This window comes from Tauraco erythrolophus, chromosome 10 (assembly GCF_009769465.1).
Source record: "Tauraco erythrolophus isolate bTauEry1 chromosome 10, bTauEry1.pri, whole genome shotgun sequence".
Lineage (NCBI taxonomy): Eukaryota > Metazoa > Chordata > Aves > Musophagiformes > Musophagidae > Tauraco > Tauraco erythrolophus.
Window position 1 is genome coordinate 22,338,967 of NC_141474.1, and position 15,340 is coordinate 22,354,306.

The 15,340-nt window shown below is 35.2% G+C and overlaps 1 protein-coding gene across 5 annotated transcripts in view; it reads left to right on the forward strand.

Annotated features, from left to right (window-relative positions):
- FUBP1 (far upstream element binding protein 1) overlaps positions 1-15,340 on the forward strand; it is a 34,526-nt gene that overhangs the window by 6,581 nt on the left and 12,605 nt on the right. For 2 of the 5 annotated variants that reach the window (XM_086617789.1, XM_086617790.1), the window contains 13 exons: positions 205-367; positions 446-544; positions 627-728; positions 1,383-1,485; positions 1,570-1,670; positions 2,290-2,431; positions 3,624-3,784; positions 4,430-4,584; positions 4,672-4,751; positions 7,656-7,784; positions 8,456-8,530; positions 12,527-12,672; positions 15,190-15,228. In XM_086617789.1, coding sequence (XP_086473915.1) covers positions 205-367; positions 446-544; positions 627-728; positions 1,383-1,485; positions 1,570-1,670; positions 2,290-2,431; positions 3,624-3,784; positions 4,430-4,584; positions 4,672-4,751; positions 7,656-7,784; positions 8,456-8,530; positions 12,527-12,672; positions 15,190-15,228 — 1,495 coding nt within the window. Of the gene's footprint in view, positions 1-204; positions 368-445; positions 545-626; positions 729-1,382; positions 1,486-1,569; positions 1,671-2,289; positions 2,432-3,623; positions 3,785-4,429; positions 4,585-4,671; positions 4,752-7,655; positions 7,785-8,455; positions 8,531-12,526; positions 12,673-12,913; positions 13,094-14,226; positions 15,230-15,340 lie in introns of those variants that run through there. The other 3 variants (XM_086617792.1, XM_086617791.1, XM_086617793.1) reach the window with 3 other exon arrangements.

Here is a 15,340-nt window from a genome sequence, read left to right on the forward strand (position 1 = left end):
TCTACCACATTATCTTGCAATTAGTTTATTAAGTTACTGTTACAGATTTACTGAGTTTGCCTCGTATTTCTTAGTGACAGTAATTATATTTCTTGTGCAAAAACTTTCCAAATGAAAAATATGGAAATTTCCAAGCAGAATAGGTGTGAGCAAGTGATACTTACAGGAATAAGTGTGTTTATAAATGTATATATTCCTTTACAGATCAGCAAAAAGATTACTTGATCAGATAGTTGAAAAGGGAAGACCTGCACCTGGCTTTCATCATGGTGATGGACCTGGAAATGCAGTCCAAGAAATTATGATTCCAGCAAGTAAAGCAGGATTAGTTATTGGAAAGGGTGGAGAGACAATTAAACAATTACAGGTATATATGTATCTTCTAAACATATAGTAATATCAAATCTGGATTTGAGTGAGTATTGACCTCCCTTTTGTCAAATAGGAGCGGGCAGGTGTCAAAATGGTCATGATTCAAGATGGTCCACAGAACACTGGTGCAGACAAGCCGCTTAGGATAACTGGAGACCCTTATAAAGTTCAGGTAAGGCGTCCTTCAGAATTCAGAGGATTTTAGATTCCATTCTGGTGTTGCAGTACCTAAATGTGCTTTCATCTTCTTTTAGCAAGCCAAGGAAATGGTGCTGGAGTTAATTCGCGATCAAGGTGGCTTTAGAGAGGTGCGCAACGAATATGGGTCAAGAATAGGAGGAAATGAAGGGATAGACGTAAGCATGGTTGAAAAACTTGTTCACTGTATTTTAAGATGTTAACATTAAATTGTTAAGCTGGATAGTACCACTAAAAGCTCTTAACCAGATTCCAAAAGTGATGGTAGCATGTAAGTATTACTTGATCTTTGCTGAAATTATGACTTTAAATGGTGTGCAGCATTTGCTTTACGTTACCAGCAGTTCTAAACTGTTTCAGCTAGCTGGAGTTTTTTATCAAATAACCAAGTAAGTTTTATGGCTAAGTATGTAATGTCATTATAGAAATTGGAGTTTGGCCTTTACAGAAGAATATTTGCCTATTATGCAAGTTACGAGCTTGTAACTGTTCATCAGAGGTGAGGCTGAAAGTTTCATCTGCTACAATCTGCATTTTAGACCCATTAGAACTTTTGTTCTTTGAGAAGGATAACATCAACTGAAATTGCTGCCACTATGAGAACCTGTAGTGCATGGGATCTCTTGCTTTGATGCTTTCATCCAGTATTTGCTACGCTTGTGACTTGATATTAAAAATTCACACTTCAAAAAGCTTTAAGTGGTATAGGGCTGGCCCTAGTTTGCCATTCTAATATGTGACCCTTTAATAGTGTGAATTTGGTAGGAATAATTGCATCATTGACATCTTGACTTTTTTTTTTTCTTTTTAAGGTTCCAATACCACGATTTGCTGTAGGTATTGTAATTGGAAGAAATGGAGAGATGATAAAAAAGATACAGAATGATGCTGGTGTTAGGATCCAATTTAAGCCAGGTTGGTAATATGTCCATAAATTTCTGTGAATTTGCTGTGAATTTACTGGATTACATATACTGGAATAGTTCATTTTTATTCCAGATGATGGAACAACTCCAGATAGAATAGCCCAAATCACAGGGCCTCCTGACAGATGTCAGCATGCTGCAGAAATTATTACAGATCTCCTTCGAAGTGTTCAGGTAGGCTAATATGTTGTTTACCATTCAGAATCTCCTCCCTGACTTTTGGAAAGATTTAAAACTTAAAAAATGAGTGTGTAACTAAAGAAAATAGTTTAAAGATGCCATTTGAGTCTACTTCAAAGTTCAGTCTGGAATATGAATGTTTGCTTTTACAGTTACAGTTTTGCAAGTGTCAGGATGATAATGATTCAAAGTCATGGCGGTTCTTGATCTGGCTGGTTTTAGAGCTGTCTCTTCTGTTGTCTTGTATTAATAGCTGATATGCTGTTACTTGTGGTTGTAATTGGTGTTGTAAAAGATGGTTTAAAAGCTTGTTTTGTGAGATGAGCCCAACCACTGCATTTACAGAAGGCAGACAGAAATTTTGTCTTTGTACACGCGAAACTTTCTGCTTGCTTCTATATTCTTTCCTTCTTCATCTTTCATGTGCAGAGTTGTACAGAACATCTTTTAAAATGACCATCTTCTGGAGAAGATACTAATTTTAACTATCAAAACTATCTGAGTACTAAGTCAGTTTTTCCTTAATGAATGATGTGATGTAACCAGTTGACATTTAATAATTTACTTGCAGTAATTTTTATAGAACGTGCTAATTTTGCTTTTTTCTTTTTAGGCTGGTAACCCTGGTGGACCAGGACCTGGTGGTCGAGGACGGGGTCGAGGCCAAGGCAACTGGAACATGGGGCCTCCTGGTGGATTACAGGAATTCAATTTTATTGTTCCCACTGGCAAAACTGGATTAATCATTGGCAAAGGCAATATATCTTATACATATGTGTATCTATATGTAGCTAAAACTCTCAGCTTTTCTATTTGTGCAAATAGCCATACTAGAGAGGTGTTTCAAGAGAAGCCTTTGCAAATATTTTCATATATGGTAGCACAACATAATACTGCTAAATCGTAACACTCCTAATATTCTTTTCAGAGTTTTCTCACCAAAACACATACTACAGTAGTTAAAAGTCAACAACCAATCAATTTATGAAACCCATTTTGTTAAAAAGTAGCAAGTACTGAGTACACTGGTAGTATGTGGTGGATTCTTACATGATGTATCTTTAGTTAACTTGCATTCGATGCTGCTTGATTAGCCTAGTGTTATTAAATCTGTAACTCACTCTTAAAATTAATTTTCACGTTTTCAAGTGAAGATCTTTCACAGTGGAATCCTGTAACAATTTCTTATGTGTGTTTATTAAAATAATTACTTATCAAAGAATTATCTTTTAAAAATAATTTACTGTGTATTTCTAAATGAAATGCTTGAGTTATGTTAATATCTTATTTGTAATGTGTTTTCCAGACAAAACAAATAGGCTGATATAGTTGAATTCTTGACCTGGAAGGTTGATTTGATTTTTGGGGGGTTTTTTGTTTGTTTGTTACATGCCAAATGACCCTTGGTTGCAAATCTTTGTGCCTACTGATGATACAAGTAACTTCTTAGGATCCTGTAAGATACCTAGTTTAAGGAATTTAACTTTGTGGTTTTAGTACACTGCAAAAAATGTGGACTTTACCATCTGGTCAGCTTCTGCGTGTTTTTTTTTGTTGCCTATATTTGTCTACTGTTTTATATGGGGGTTAGGCTTTGAGGTTTTGTTTACTGATAACCATGGGTATCGGTTGTTATTCGTATCTAATCTTACATCTTTACGTGAATGGAAAAAAAAACAGACAACATTGTAGGAATTATTTGCTGTTCTTTCTAAGTAACAATATTGTGTTCTTAAAAAAATTATTTTTACTAGTTTAATGCAAACAAAGCTCTATACTACATAGAAGAGGCTTTTTTAACTCTTGTTAGAATGTTCTTATATGGCTCGTAAGAATAGATGTCTTTTCACTTCTCTATCTTCAGCTTCCATGCAGTTGACTTTCTCTGATTCGATCTTAGTATTTCCAGTTTAATGCGTGTCATAAAAGCTGTGTGTTGCATTGTAGGTGGTGAAACTATTAAAAGCATAAGCCAGCAGTCTGGTGCTAGAATAGAACTTCAAAGAAATCCTCCACCTAATGCAGATCCAAACATGAAGATGTTTACTATCCGTGGAACACCCCAGCAAATAGATTATGCACGACAACTTATAGAAGAAAAAATTGGAGTGAGTATATAACTATATTTTAATTTACTATAATAACTAAGCAGAATAGGAAGTGAGTCTCCTTTGTGGAGACTTTTCTTTCGTTTCACTTACAAATTACTTAGATAATAAATTGATAATAATAAATGATAATCTGGGTTTAAACTATAACATATAAATATACATTTCTAATTATATAAATATAAACATAACTTAATGCACCAAAAGAAGAAAAAACTTGAAACTGAAAGAAACAGTTGCTTTCTTCAGTGTAATACAGAGTATTGTTTAATAATGCGTTTTTGAAGATGCCCACTTTGTGCATAATTAAAAATTTAATGACTTCAAAGACATTCTTGATGTTGTTGAAGCTACTAAACTGTGTGTTTAAGTTTTTCAGTCTCAGTATGTTTATGTAGAGTTTTAATCCAAGTTTACATTCTTTAAAAGTTGCTATTACTGCCACAGTGGCTTTTAACTCTATTCTCTAACTAGCCATAAGCCTAATTAATCTTCAGAAAGACTGTTTTCTTCAGGGAAATGTCTTTATTTAAAAACAACCCTTTTTACGTTATATTCTTAACATGTTCAGATTCGTACTTCTAAACTGCTGAAAAATGGAGGACTTCAAGGTTTATTTTCATCTCTGTGTCACTCTTGTTACAGGGTCCGGTAAATCCATTGGGTCCACCTGTTCCCCATGGACCCCATGGTGTTGTTCCTGGCCCACATGGACCTCCTGGGCCACCAGGTCCTGGTGCTCCTATGGGACCGTATAACCCAGCTCCTTATAATCCAGGGCCTCCTGGCCCTGCACCTCAGTAAGTACTGCTTCAGCTAGCTTCCTTTTTTGCAGGGTGACTCTGTCACTGGATTTCACTGTATATGTATGACTTGATCTTTTGTAGCGGTCCTCCAGCTCCATATGCTCCACAAGGATGGGGAAATGCTTATCCACACTGGCAGCCACCAAATCCACCAGATCCAGGTAAGAAATATCACAGTGGTACTGTAGTATGGATATGATTTGAGTACATCCATTTTGTCCTTGCAAGTATGTAAATTTCATGGCTTGTTTGTGTTACACTGGTAAACCTGAAAAAACTCCTGTTCTTACTGATTGTCAGTTTACGTATGTTTTACACTTCCCACATGTTGCTTGTGAGATGTTGAAATTCAGTTGTTACAGTTGGAATATACTTCTTTACTAAATGGTATTGATACTGTATCCCAGTATATAATATTTTTTGTAAGACTCTTGATTACTCATATTGTGCAAATCAGTTCATTTTTCTTACAATGGATGTTTTTACATAAAGTTCTTTAATGAGGATGTGTTTTCTTTTGTTAATAATCAATAACTTTGTATTTTATTTTAAACAGTGCCCCTACAATCTCACTGATCCTGACTTTGCTGTTTATGCTATATTACATATTTCTAGCTTTTGTTCACCTATACGAGGATTGCTTCTCAGTCTGATACAAATGTATTTTGTTCAGTCAGTTTTGAGGGATAAAACTTCTGTTTAACTGCTGTTAATGCAGTAAAACTAGTTAAGATTGTGTATTTTGAGCTTTTGCTTACAGTAGCTTTGTATTTCTTCTGAAACCCATCTTTGTAGAATCTGATTAGTCTATTTCTGTTTATCTTTGTCAAGACTGGGAGTTTTTACTGAATTACAACTTCCCGTAGTTTTAGTATCCTGCTTTTCTTTAAGTTACGTCTTTTGGTTGGACTAGAGCATATGGGGAAACGGAACTGCAGTCACAGAAGGCATGGTAAGGCTAGATGCTTGAGTCGCTTGTACCTCATTTTGCTTGAGGTAGAGCTGCTTCAGAACTTCAGCCAAAAGATCTCAATTTTAATTTTGTTACAAATGGAATAAATATTTTCTGATAGCCCCTGGTCCTGACACAAGTTCTGTTGGCAGAAAAAGGGGAGGGCTTTGGAGAGCATCATACAGTGTACAGAGAGTTCTGTTCGTGTTCAAGATTTGGTATGTCCTTTCTTGGCAAAGAACCATTTCTGGTTTCATTTCCCTAACTTTCATGAAGGGTACCTCTACATGCATTTAGTTTCATATTTAAAAATATCTATTACCGTCATTTAAAAGTAGAATGATTCACAGTGACTTGACTGAAGTCTCAGCATACCAAGAACATCTTTTAATGCAAAACCACTGCCAAAAATGTTACAGCCTTTTTCATACTACTTTTTCATTTTTGTATGAAGGAATTTATCTACATAAAGATCTGTAAGAAAAATGGTAAATGCTCAACTTGTTGTCATCCTGATGATTTTATAAGCCCTTTTTGGATAAATACTCCTCTTAAAAATCGTTTTAACAAATTCGTTTTTAATGAAGTTTTCCTATATGTAGTTGCAGTTGATGTTTCTTTGGACTAGCATTTATTTGGATAAGTTTTGTCTGCTTACTTGCTCATTTCAGAGTAACAAATGGGTTCTTTTAGTATTTTTTTCAGAGGTGCTTTCTCCAGAACCATGCTTGCCCCTTGTCATGTGAAAGTGGAGCTAGTTACTACAGTCAGATTTCTTTGGAAATTTCGTTAATCCTGCTCAGTGTTCTTCTGTTCTAGAGAAGTAGCTGCTAAGGGGAAGGAGGGAGGGAATCGAGCAATGGCTTATTTGCTATTTGCAGGTAACCTTAGAACATAGTATATACTAGTTTAAAACTACTATTGTTGACAGAAGCAGCATAATTTCAACAGGAAACAGAATGTTAACATTGTTCTCTGTATGCTGATGCTATTGTGTGCATTTTGTTTGACTTTAATGTCAAATGCATTTTGTTTGACTTTAATATCCACAATACAACAAATAAATTTGTTGTATTGTGGATATCTTCTCCCTGAATGCCTTTTTCAGGGGTTTTCTTCTTTCTTTTCTGTTAGTCACTGCACTACCTGTTTTGTGTTCAGGGGAAAATATAGTTCCATTCCCATGCATAGTTATTCTAAAGTATCAGTTGTGACAATGTCTTTATGTGAAGTTTTTTCCTCAGTTGGCTGCATTTATTTGCAGATATTTTGTTCTCTAAGGATATAAATAATGTTAAAGGATGCTGATTGTGTTATAGAACGTTACATTCTCTAATAGTAGATTTGCAGTTTTTGTGGCTTTCCGGTCTGGTAATGTAATCAATCTTTATGATTCAGCAAGAATAAGCCATTCCTAAAGGCTATATGTGAAATACAGAGAAATAAGACTCTAGGAAGCAGCATCGTTGGCCTACCTAGATGTAGTTAAAAAAGAGGGAAGCATGGATTTAACTGCAGAAGATGCCAAGTGTTGCTATTGTTTGTTACCTAAAAAGCTGTAAGTAAACAGTGATGCTTTATAGCCATGTATGGAGATTCAGGTTCTTAAAATGCTATCTATTTCTATATTTTACTATTACCTTAAAATTTAACTGACAAGCATTGCAAATACCTAGTGAGATTTGTATTCTATTTCAGAAATACATGTTTGGCATGCCTCCTCCACCTGTGCCTGTGTCATTAGTATGAGGTTGTAACAAAAGTAAAAAGAATGATTCATTGTTGCTACCATTTAGTAACATGACTGTTCAAATAAACTGGAAAAGCTGTTTCTGTTTATCACGTTTAAAAATTACTGAATGACATCGTAGTAGTAAGTATTCTAGCATGATTTTCTCTCATCAGTCCTGTGAAAGTATACTTTGTACAATACACTTGTCTGAAACTTGATCGAAAGTTTTTGTTAGAAAGCAGAGAGACTTACAGAATGTATGTGGTTATTCGGTTTAGGTAGACTTTCCTTGGAAGAAAATGAATGCTTAGGACAGGGTTAATTTAGGACAGCATTCTGTTCCTTCTGCTTTTTATAAATGCTTATGTTTTGTTTTCATAGGTAAGCCAGGAACAGATCCCAATTCAGCAGCATGGGCAGCTTATTATGCTCATTACTATCAGCAGCAAGCACAGCCACCGCCAGCAGCCCCTCCTGGTGGACCAGCTACAACCCAAACTAATGGACAAGGTAGCTGTTTAGTAAAATTGATAAATTTCTCATTGCTGGGGTGTAGATGCCCCATTATTTTTTTTATTGTGGTCTTCATATGTTGGGTAAATTTATTGTAAGGTACCTGGCTTCCTTGGAAGACTCTTGCTTATAGCCTTCAACATTGCTTTTTCTGATTTCAACAGTAATAAGGAAAATGTATTTATCTTGTAATGTACTCCAAAGAGAATTTTGCTACAGCTTAGGCTGACTTCATTATGGCTACATAGTGCAGGCAGTCATAAGTAAAAACGGAACGAGTCAAACTGTTGATTTTCATTTACTTAAACAGTTGCATCACTTCCAGTGGTTTTAGGACAATTGTAATTGTAGTATTTAGTTGTGTTAGTATAATTGTGCCTAAATGAGGCTTACCACTTAAATTTTAGGTAGTAGTTTGTACTGTGAGTGGTGTGCATTTCCTGAATCTTGGAAAACATGCTGAACACTTCAAACAATTCTTTGTTTTCTTTGTGATGTCTTTTACTAATTGTTTATATTTGTAGTAGCTTGTACTTGGTTTATAGTGTCAGATTTGAGTGATGTTATTTGGGATTGTTACTGAAAAATTCAGCTGATTGTTTCTGAATAGTTCTATGTATGAAACAAAACCCAGTAGTTTTATTTTGACTATTTTTGATGTAATTCAGGAGATCAGCCAAATCCAGCACCAGCAGGGCAGGTTGACTATACCAAGGCCTGGGAGGAGTACTACAAAAAAATGGGTATGTGTGCATGGTTTTTTTCTCTTAAGGCATAGTGGAATGTTTTGAGAACCTTGTGTATCTCATTTGTTGAGATGTTGGGATTTTTTTACCCTCAAGAAATAAAAATGCACAATTCATCTGTCTTCTGACCATATACTGCTAGAGGCCCTGAACCCTGCAGAAAAACAGACTTAAATTGTGTTGCATTCAAGGCATTTACTTGTACTCGTGCTAGTAATTAGCTTTGCAAAAATAATTCATACCTAATGAGATGTCTATATTTGATCATTGGGAAACAACATCTTTTAAATACTTCAGTCTGAGTGTTTTTAACTATACTTTTAAAGTATATTTCATAAGTCTTAGAGTTCAACTTCGATCTACTTTGAGAAGCTGTTGTTTTTTCATGTTTGGTAATTATTTCCTAATGCTTTTAAGATTACAAATGTCTGTTGTTTTTTTTTCTTGTAACTTGCTTTCTGTGTTCCACATTATTAAAGCATCATAACCAGCTTTCAATTATACCATCCCCATTTTTAAATAGTATTTGCTTTGCAGTGCTTAAGAGCTATGCTTAAAGTGCAGGCTGTATGTTACTACCAGCTCTTTCAAAGTATTTTACTTGAGCTGACTTACAAAACTTGAATGTATTTCCTTGTGGGTTTTTCTTCACCTTCTTAACAACAATGTTAAGTAGTAGTAGAAGATCTGACAAAAGGAAGGAAGGCTGTCCATCAGCAGATTCGTGTGGTCTCCAGGCTCTCAAATACAGCTACTACTGTTTGTGCTTCCTACAGTCCCCATTAACTTGTGCAAAAGGAGGATGGTAGGGATTTACAAGGCAGTCGCTCTTCGACTCTTCCAAATTTCACAGCACAGTTACACAAACAGGTGTTTTGAAGAACTGAACTGAAACTTGGGACTTGCTGAGCCCAAGCAATTTCGTTTTTGCCGCTGAAGAAAACTACCTTGATAATCCATGTGACAAGTTTGAGGGTGACAGTACTGAGCTGAACAAGTTGGATGTGATACTGCAATTGGTGCTCTGGAATTTCTCATATACGAGTGATTCGAAATTTCTAAAGCACTCATGAATATTCCCATCAAAACCATAATACTGTTTTCCATAGTGGCTTGCAGCTGGTGCAATGTGACTCGGCTAATCACAGAGAGCGCTTGGCTATTTTTTTCAGTGTATAGAACAGTGACTTGAAAATAACCTGTTTTCCAACTCACAAACATGGTAGCAAAGTCTGTCTCCTTTTTCCGACTCTTGTTTTGGTCAGGGACTATTGCTTTGAATAGCAATTACGGTTAAAAATAAGACTGAAAAGCTAGTAAAATTACTTATGCACACTGGTGAGTTACTGTACATGGATCTTGTAGGTGACCCAGACTTCATAAATTCAAAAACTTTGTTCAGAATTTCCCTTGAGTGTTACCAGGTAACAAGACAGTAGTTGAGCTTTTGAAAAGATACAGATGCTGTTATCTTGAATTGGAGACATAATATTTTTATTTTTCCCTACAAGACCTGACATAAAGCTTTGCATAACTGGGCCCGAAAAATCTCCTAAGGATAACAGTTCCTCTAAACATGAAGTCACGTTTTAATAAATGATCTATATGTCACTGTAGGAGTTTGTAAATTTATTGTTTAAAGTCATTCTAATACATTGTGGGCTTGATTTATATTTAAGAAATTCCATAATAGCATATCAGAACTGTTCTTCAGTGATTCCTCAGCATTGTAGTGGAAAAGAGGACAGAGAACAGTTTCCTCTTGCCAGAATCACACTTAATGATTTGAGTAGCAGAAGAACTGTAGAATCATCTGGTGTTTTCCTTCTTAGCCTTCCTTAATGGGGAGGTGTTCTGTGTTTCTTGTATTTCCTTTGTATGTAGTTTATCAATCTTGTTTGTTAGTGTTCCAGTTGAATCTGGATATTAATGAGCATGTAGTGTTTCAGTGTAGTTCTGTACACTGAAGGGAAGTTTTGACTAAACTGCTGAATTCCGTGTGTAAGTTCAGAATTACTTGCAGTACTTAGTAGGAGAATGATGCAGGTGAAATACTTCGAATTTTTACTAACCCATTTCAGATCAGAAGTCTAATTTGACATCTTTGAGTAGATGTTAAACTTCTTATGTTTGATTTATTATTTGAATTTCAACACTGCCTTGAGATAGCTGGCTGAATGTCAGAAGAATCTTGGGTCATAATGCATAAAAAATGCCTTAGCTTTGACATTCAGCTGTGCTGACAGCTATGACAGCTAAATAATTTGTAAGTAGAATTAGTATCTTGTAAATTAATAGTGAACTTGTGAGAAGTGTATACTGGGATAACTTCTAACCATATTAAAGATCATTTTTGTTAAAATAATGATCAGAAGTGTAAATTGTATGTTGTGGTAAATTATAAGTGTAAATTGTACAATGATTTCAGCTGTTAAGATATGAAGAAATTTAAGTAAGTTTTTCTGGGAAAACAGTTGCTTTACTGTGTAACTCAAAATGTGATGGAGAGGGTTTTTTTTTTAATATATCTACAGTGTAAGTAGAAAAACCGTGTAAGTCATAGAAGATTAGAAAATGGAATATTGTATTTTGACGACATTCAGGATAGTGCTTTGCCAAATGTTCAGATTCTCTACTGACGCTTAATGATTGAGAGAGTACACATGTATGTAAGAGGAGTGTGGATAACTAGTATTCTTCATGTGAATTTTGTGTTAAAAACCAACTTTCTAACTGATATCCTAGAAAACAGTTCATTAGAATCTTTGATATTCATGTTCACCAGAAGATGACTTGGTGGTCTTGTGTCCAAATAAAAGGTGAGGTGGTTTCAGGTAGGATTGAGAACTTTGAGCCCTCATCATGTGGAAGCCGCCCCTTTTTCGTGATAACAGAACAAAAGATTAAGTGCACATGGAATTGTACAGGGTGTAGGCTTGCATTTTGCTTGGATTTATTTGGTGTAGTGTGATTGGATGTGGTGGTTCTTTTTTGCTTTTTTCCTAGTATCCTAGAAAAAACTTAGGGAGGTAGTGGGTTTTTGGTAGTATCTGAATTGTGACTGTAAAACTTTGATTTGAAAAAATAGCCCTTTAAGAATGTAGATCACAAAAAAGTTGTATCACAGTAGTAATAGCTGTTCTGTTTTGGGAGTTCAAGAAACTTAAAATGAAGCACTCCATATAAAAACCCTTCTGTCTGGATGCATGCAAGTGTGAGGACAGATGATAGTCAGGTACATTCTGAAATGGTAACTGCAAAAGCACCTTTTAGATAAAAAATTGTGAAGGAGGTAGTGGTAGTAAGTGGAGTGTGTATCAGTCTGTTGCCCTATAGTTTTTAAGCTTCAAGCTGATGTTGTTGAAAGTTCTCAGCTTAAGTCTAGGAGAGTGTGTGTACGCGTACACACGCGTATGTGTGTACACGCTGTTAATTCTAGAGGATCAGAACTTAAGCAAAGGTTGGAAGGAGAAGTTTCATTACTTTGTTCTGTGGTGGAGTAAATGTTTACAAATATTAATGCTCCTTCTGAAATACCTAGTCTGCAATAACTTAGCAGTTGCATTAAGGAGGCCAAAATTGGGGAGAGAATGAATTGACATCTGGTGAATTAACTAATGCAGTCTGTACAGTAAGATAAAGTCAGTCTAGGTGAATTACAAAAAGTAATCTCCTGTTGACCTGTGTTTTAATTTAAATACTACTGGTTATTCAGGTCAGTTTAGGTCAGCAGGCTTTAAAGACTTCTGCTCTGGAACATGATTCAAGAGGTGGAAAAAACTGTCCTTACAGTTTCTCAGTTTTGCTTTACATAAGTATCATCACATTAAAATAATAGGATGAGTGATTAGGTGAAAAAAAGAAGCCACAAGACTATTAAAAAGCCTCGGAGGAGTATTGCAAGAAGTTAGGTGATATTCATTAGGCAGTGAGATTTTGAAATTTTCTCGTTTCTATTGCATCAACAAACCTATGTAATTTTATTACTTGTAGGTCAAGCAGTTCCTGCCCCTGCTGGGGCTCCGCCAGGCGGTCAGCCAGATTACAGTGCAGCATGGGCTGAGTACTACAGGCAACAGGCAGCATATTACGCCCAGACAAGTCCACAGGGAATGCCACAACATCCTCCAGCACCACAGGTATAAAGTTCAAGGTTTTTTTGGCTGGCTTCTGTTTCAGTGGTTATAAATATTTTTTTGCATGTCTCCTGCTTTGTTACCTTTGGAGTATGCATCTTTTTTCCTAGCGAAAAAACTATCAGAATAATTAATAGATGACTTTCTTTTCCTGATAACTTGAGTTTTGTAACTATCCATATGTTTGGTGATTATGGTTTGTTGTTTTTTTTTTTTTAAGAAAAGAAAAACTTTCTCCTCCCAGGGTTTTGAAAACCATGCAAGAAGCCACCACCATTTACATTAACCAATTTTTCTTTTTTAAAGGCTTCGCTCCTGAGTTAGCTCGATTTAAAGGATTTTCTTTAACTTTTTGTGTATCTCTTATGTATCTCTTCTGCACAGGGCCAATAATAAGAAGTGGACAATACAGTATTTGCTTCATTGTGTGGGGGAAAAAACCTTTGTTAAATGTATGGATGCAGACGCCTTGATGAAGATCTTAATTTTGTTTGGTTAAAAAAATAGTGGTTTTGAAAATGTACAAAATATCTATCACTACTGATAGGAGGTAATATTTCTGTGTAGAAATGAAAAATGGTTTGTTTTTAGTATTAGTGTAGATGTACACATTCCAGCAAATGTATTTGCAATTATGTGGTCAATGCTTTGTGATATAAATGTACTTTTTCAATGTATACTTTATCACTTTTAAAATGCCTGTTTTGTGCTTTACAATAAATAATATGAAACCTCCTGTGTCGGTAAGTTGGATATGTGGGTATATAAAGAATTATAGGATTGATTTGCAACGCTGAATCAAGGTATCTGTACACAAATGAGTTTTTTTTTTTATTTTCCCAACCCCCATGAAACCTTGTTGAGTTGAAAAACTTGTCGTTAGCATGTTTTTCCCCTCTTGCAGAATAGTTGTAGATGGAGGATCTCTTTCATTCGTTGCATTTTGCTGCCTAGCACCAGTAATCTTGATACCTTAATTTTCTTTCTATTTGATTAAAACCGCATGTGTTTAAGAAGGTGATCTTTTGGCATACTTCCATTTGCATTAACAGTGAAATTTCCTTTTATACATGACCACTGTTTCAGACCTGTGCAGCTGCTATAACAGATAACTTTTGTTCTTAATTGAGTATTTCAAAACTGTTCCTGCATAACTATTTTACTGATTTTTCAGACTAGTTATAAAATTTAAGTGTAATGTGCTTAAGCCTTCAGTTTAAAGTAGTCCACTTCAAAATTCAGTGTAGAAAAGTCATATGTGGTATGCATAGTTACAAAAATTGCATCTGTCCTTAAAACGCTGTTTTGTTTGAGTGGTGGGGAGTGGTTGAGAACTTCCTGCAGAGCAGATAACTTCTGTTTTTGTAAATACTCAAGCATTTGAATCTTTTTTTTTTATATATATATATATATATATAATTGAAACTTATTGCTCTCATGCTTATACTAAAAATCTGATTCTCTTGAAATCCTGTGTTTGCTCTTTGCATATTTATTGGCTCTTTGCATATATTAGACTACATGCAATACAGTCTGTCTTGCCATTGTCTGTTGAAGTGCAGGTTTGATCCAGCCAGTATAGAACTAGCTCTATAGGGGTGAGGAGGACTGTGCTGTGTATCATCCTTGATTGTTCCTTCAAGGAGCATTGCACTGTAAGTACATCAGAATGACAAATTGATGAACTGCAACAGTATCTTTTTGTCAATGTTCCACATAATGAAAATGCCATACTTGTGTGACTATTATGTTGGAATACAGTGCTGATATCTTAGGAAATCGTAATTGCTTCTTAATTCAGGAACATAGGTTTGCATATATATATACACATACACATAATATGAGCTTTGTGGGTAAGTATTCCTGAAACGCTTAGCAATAGCTAAAGAAAATCATGTTTCTGTTTATCCGAGTAAGTTTTTTTCATTAGTACTCTTGAGTCAGCTGTATGATTCAGTGTTTTAAAGTATGCGTATTGTAACATTGAAGTCTTTGGAGCCACTTGTTAGACAGAAGTTGTCTTTGTCTTCAGATAGTTTGCAGATACGTAGTGATGTAGGTATGTTTTAAATAATTCTATAACTTGCTTTATCTTTTGGAACATCGTATTGTTGCTTTGAGAATAAATTTTTTTAGGGTGGCTGCACAGAGAAGTAAAAGTTAAGGCTTGAAAATTGAAGTAGTTTATTCAGGTAATTAGCAATGTATGTATTGTGCTGTAGAAATAGAAGGAAGTATTTTTATCCTTTTTTAAAATTAGGAATTATTCTGGTAGCTTAAAAAAAGGCTAGGACAGTATTTGCTATCTTCAGTGTAGGGTATGAAGTTTAATAGTTCAGATATTTTGCATGGTATTTTGTAGATAAACTTAGAATGGTGCATTTATTATGTGCTGAACTGAGCAAAATTAAATTCACTGGATTCTCTATCATTCACAACATGGAGGCTGTTGATTTTGATTCATTTAAGGTATAAAAATCTTTATTAATTGCAAACAGTGCAATTATTTATACTTCACAGTGCCTTCCCAGACCTTCCACCTTAGGTTCTGCTGCAAAAAAGCAACAGGTAAGCACAACCTAAGGAAGTATATAAATTAATATATTTTAGTACATTAATGTTGTCCCTGTGAGATCTTTGTGGTTGTGTATTGAAAAGCAATCTGCTGCTT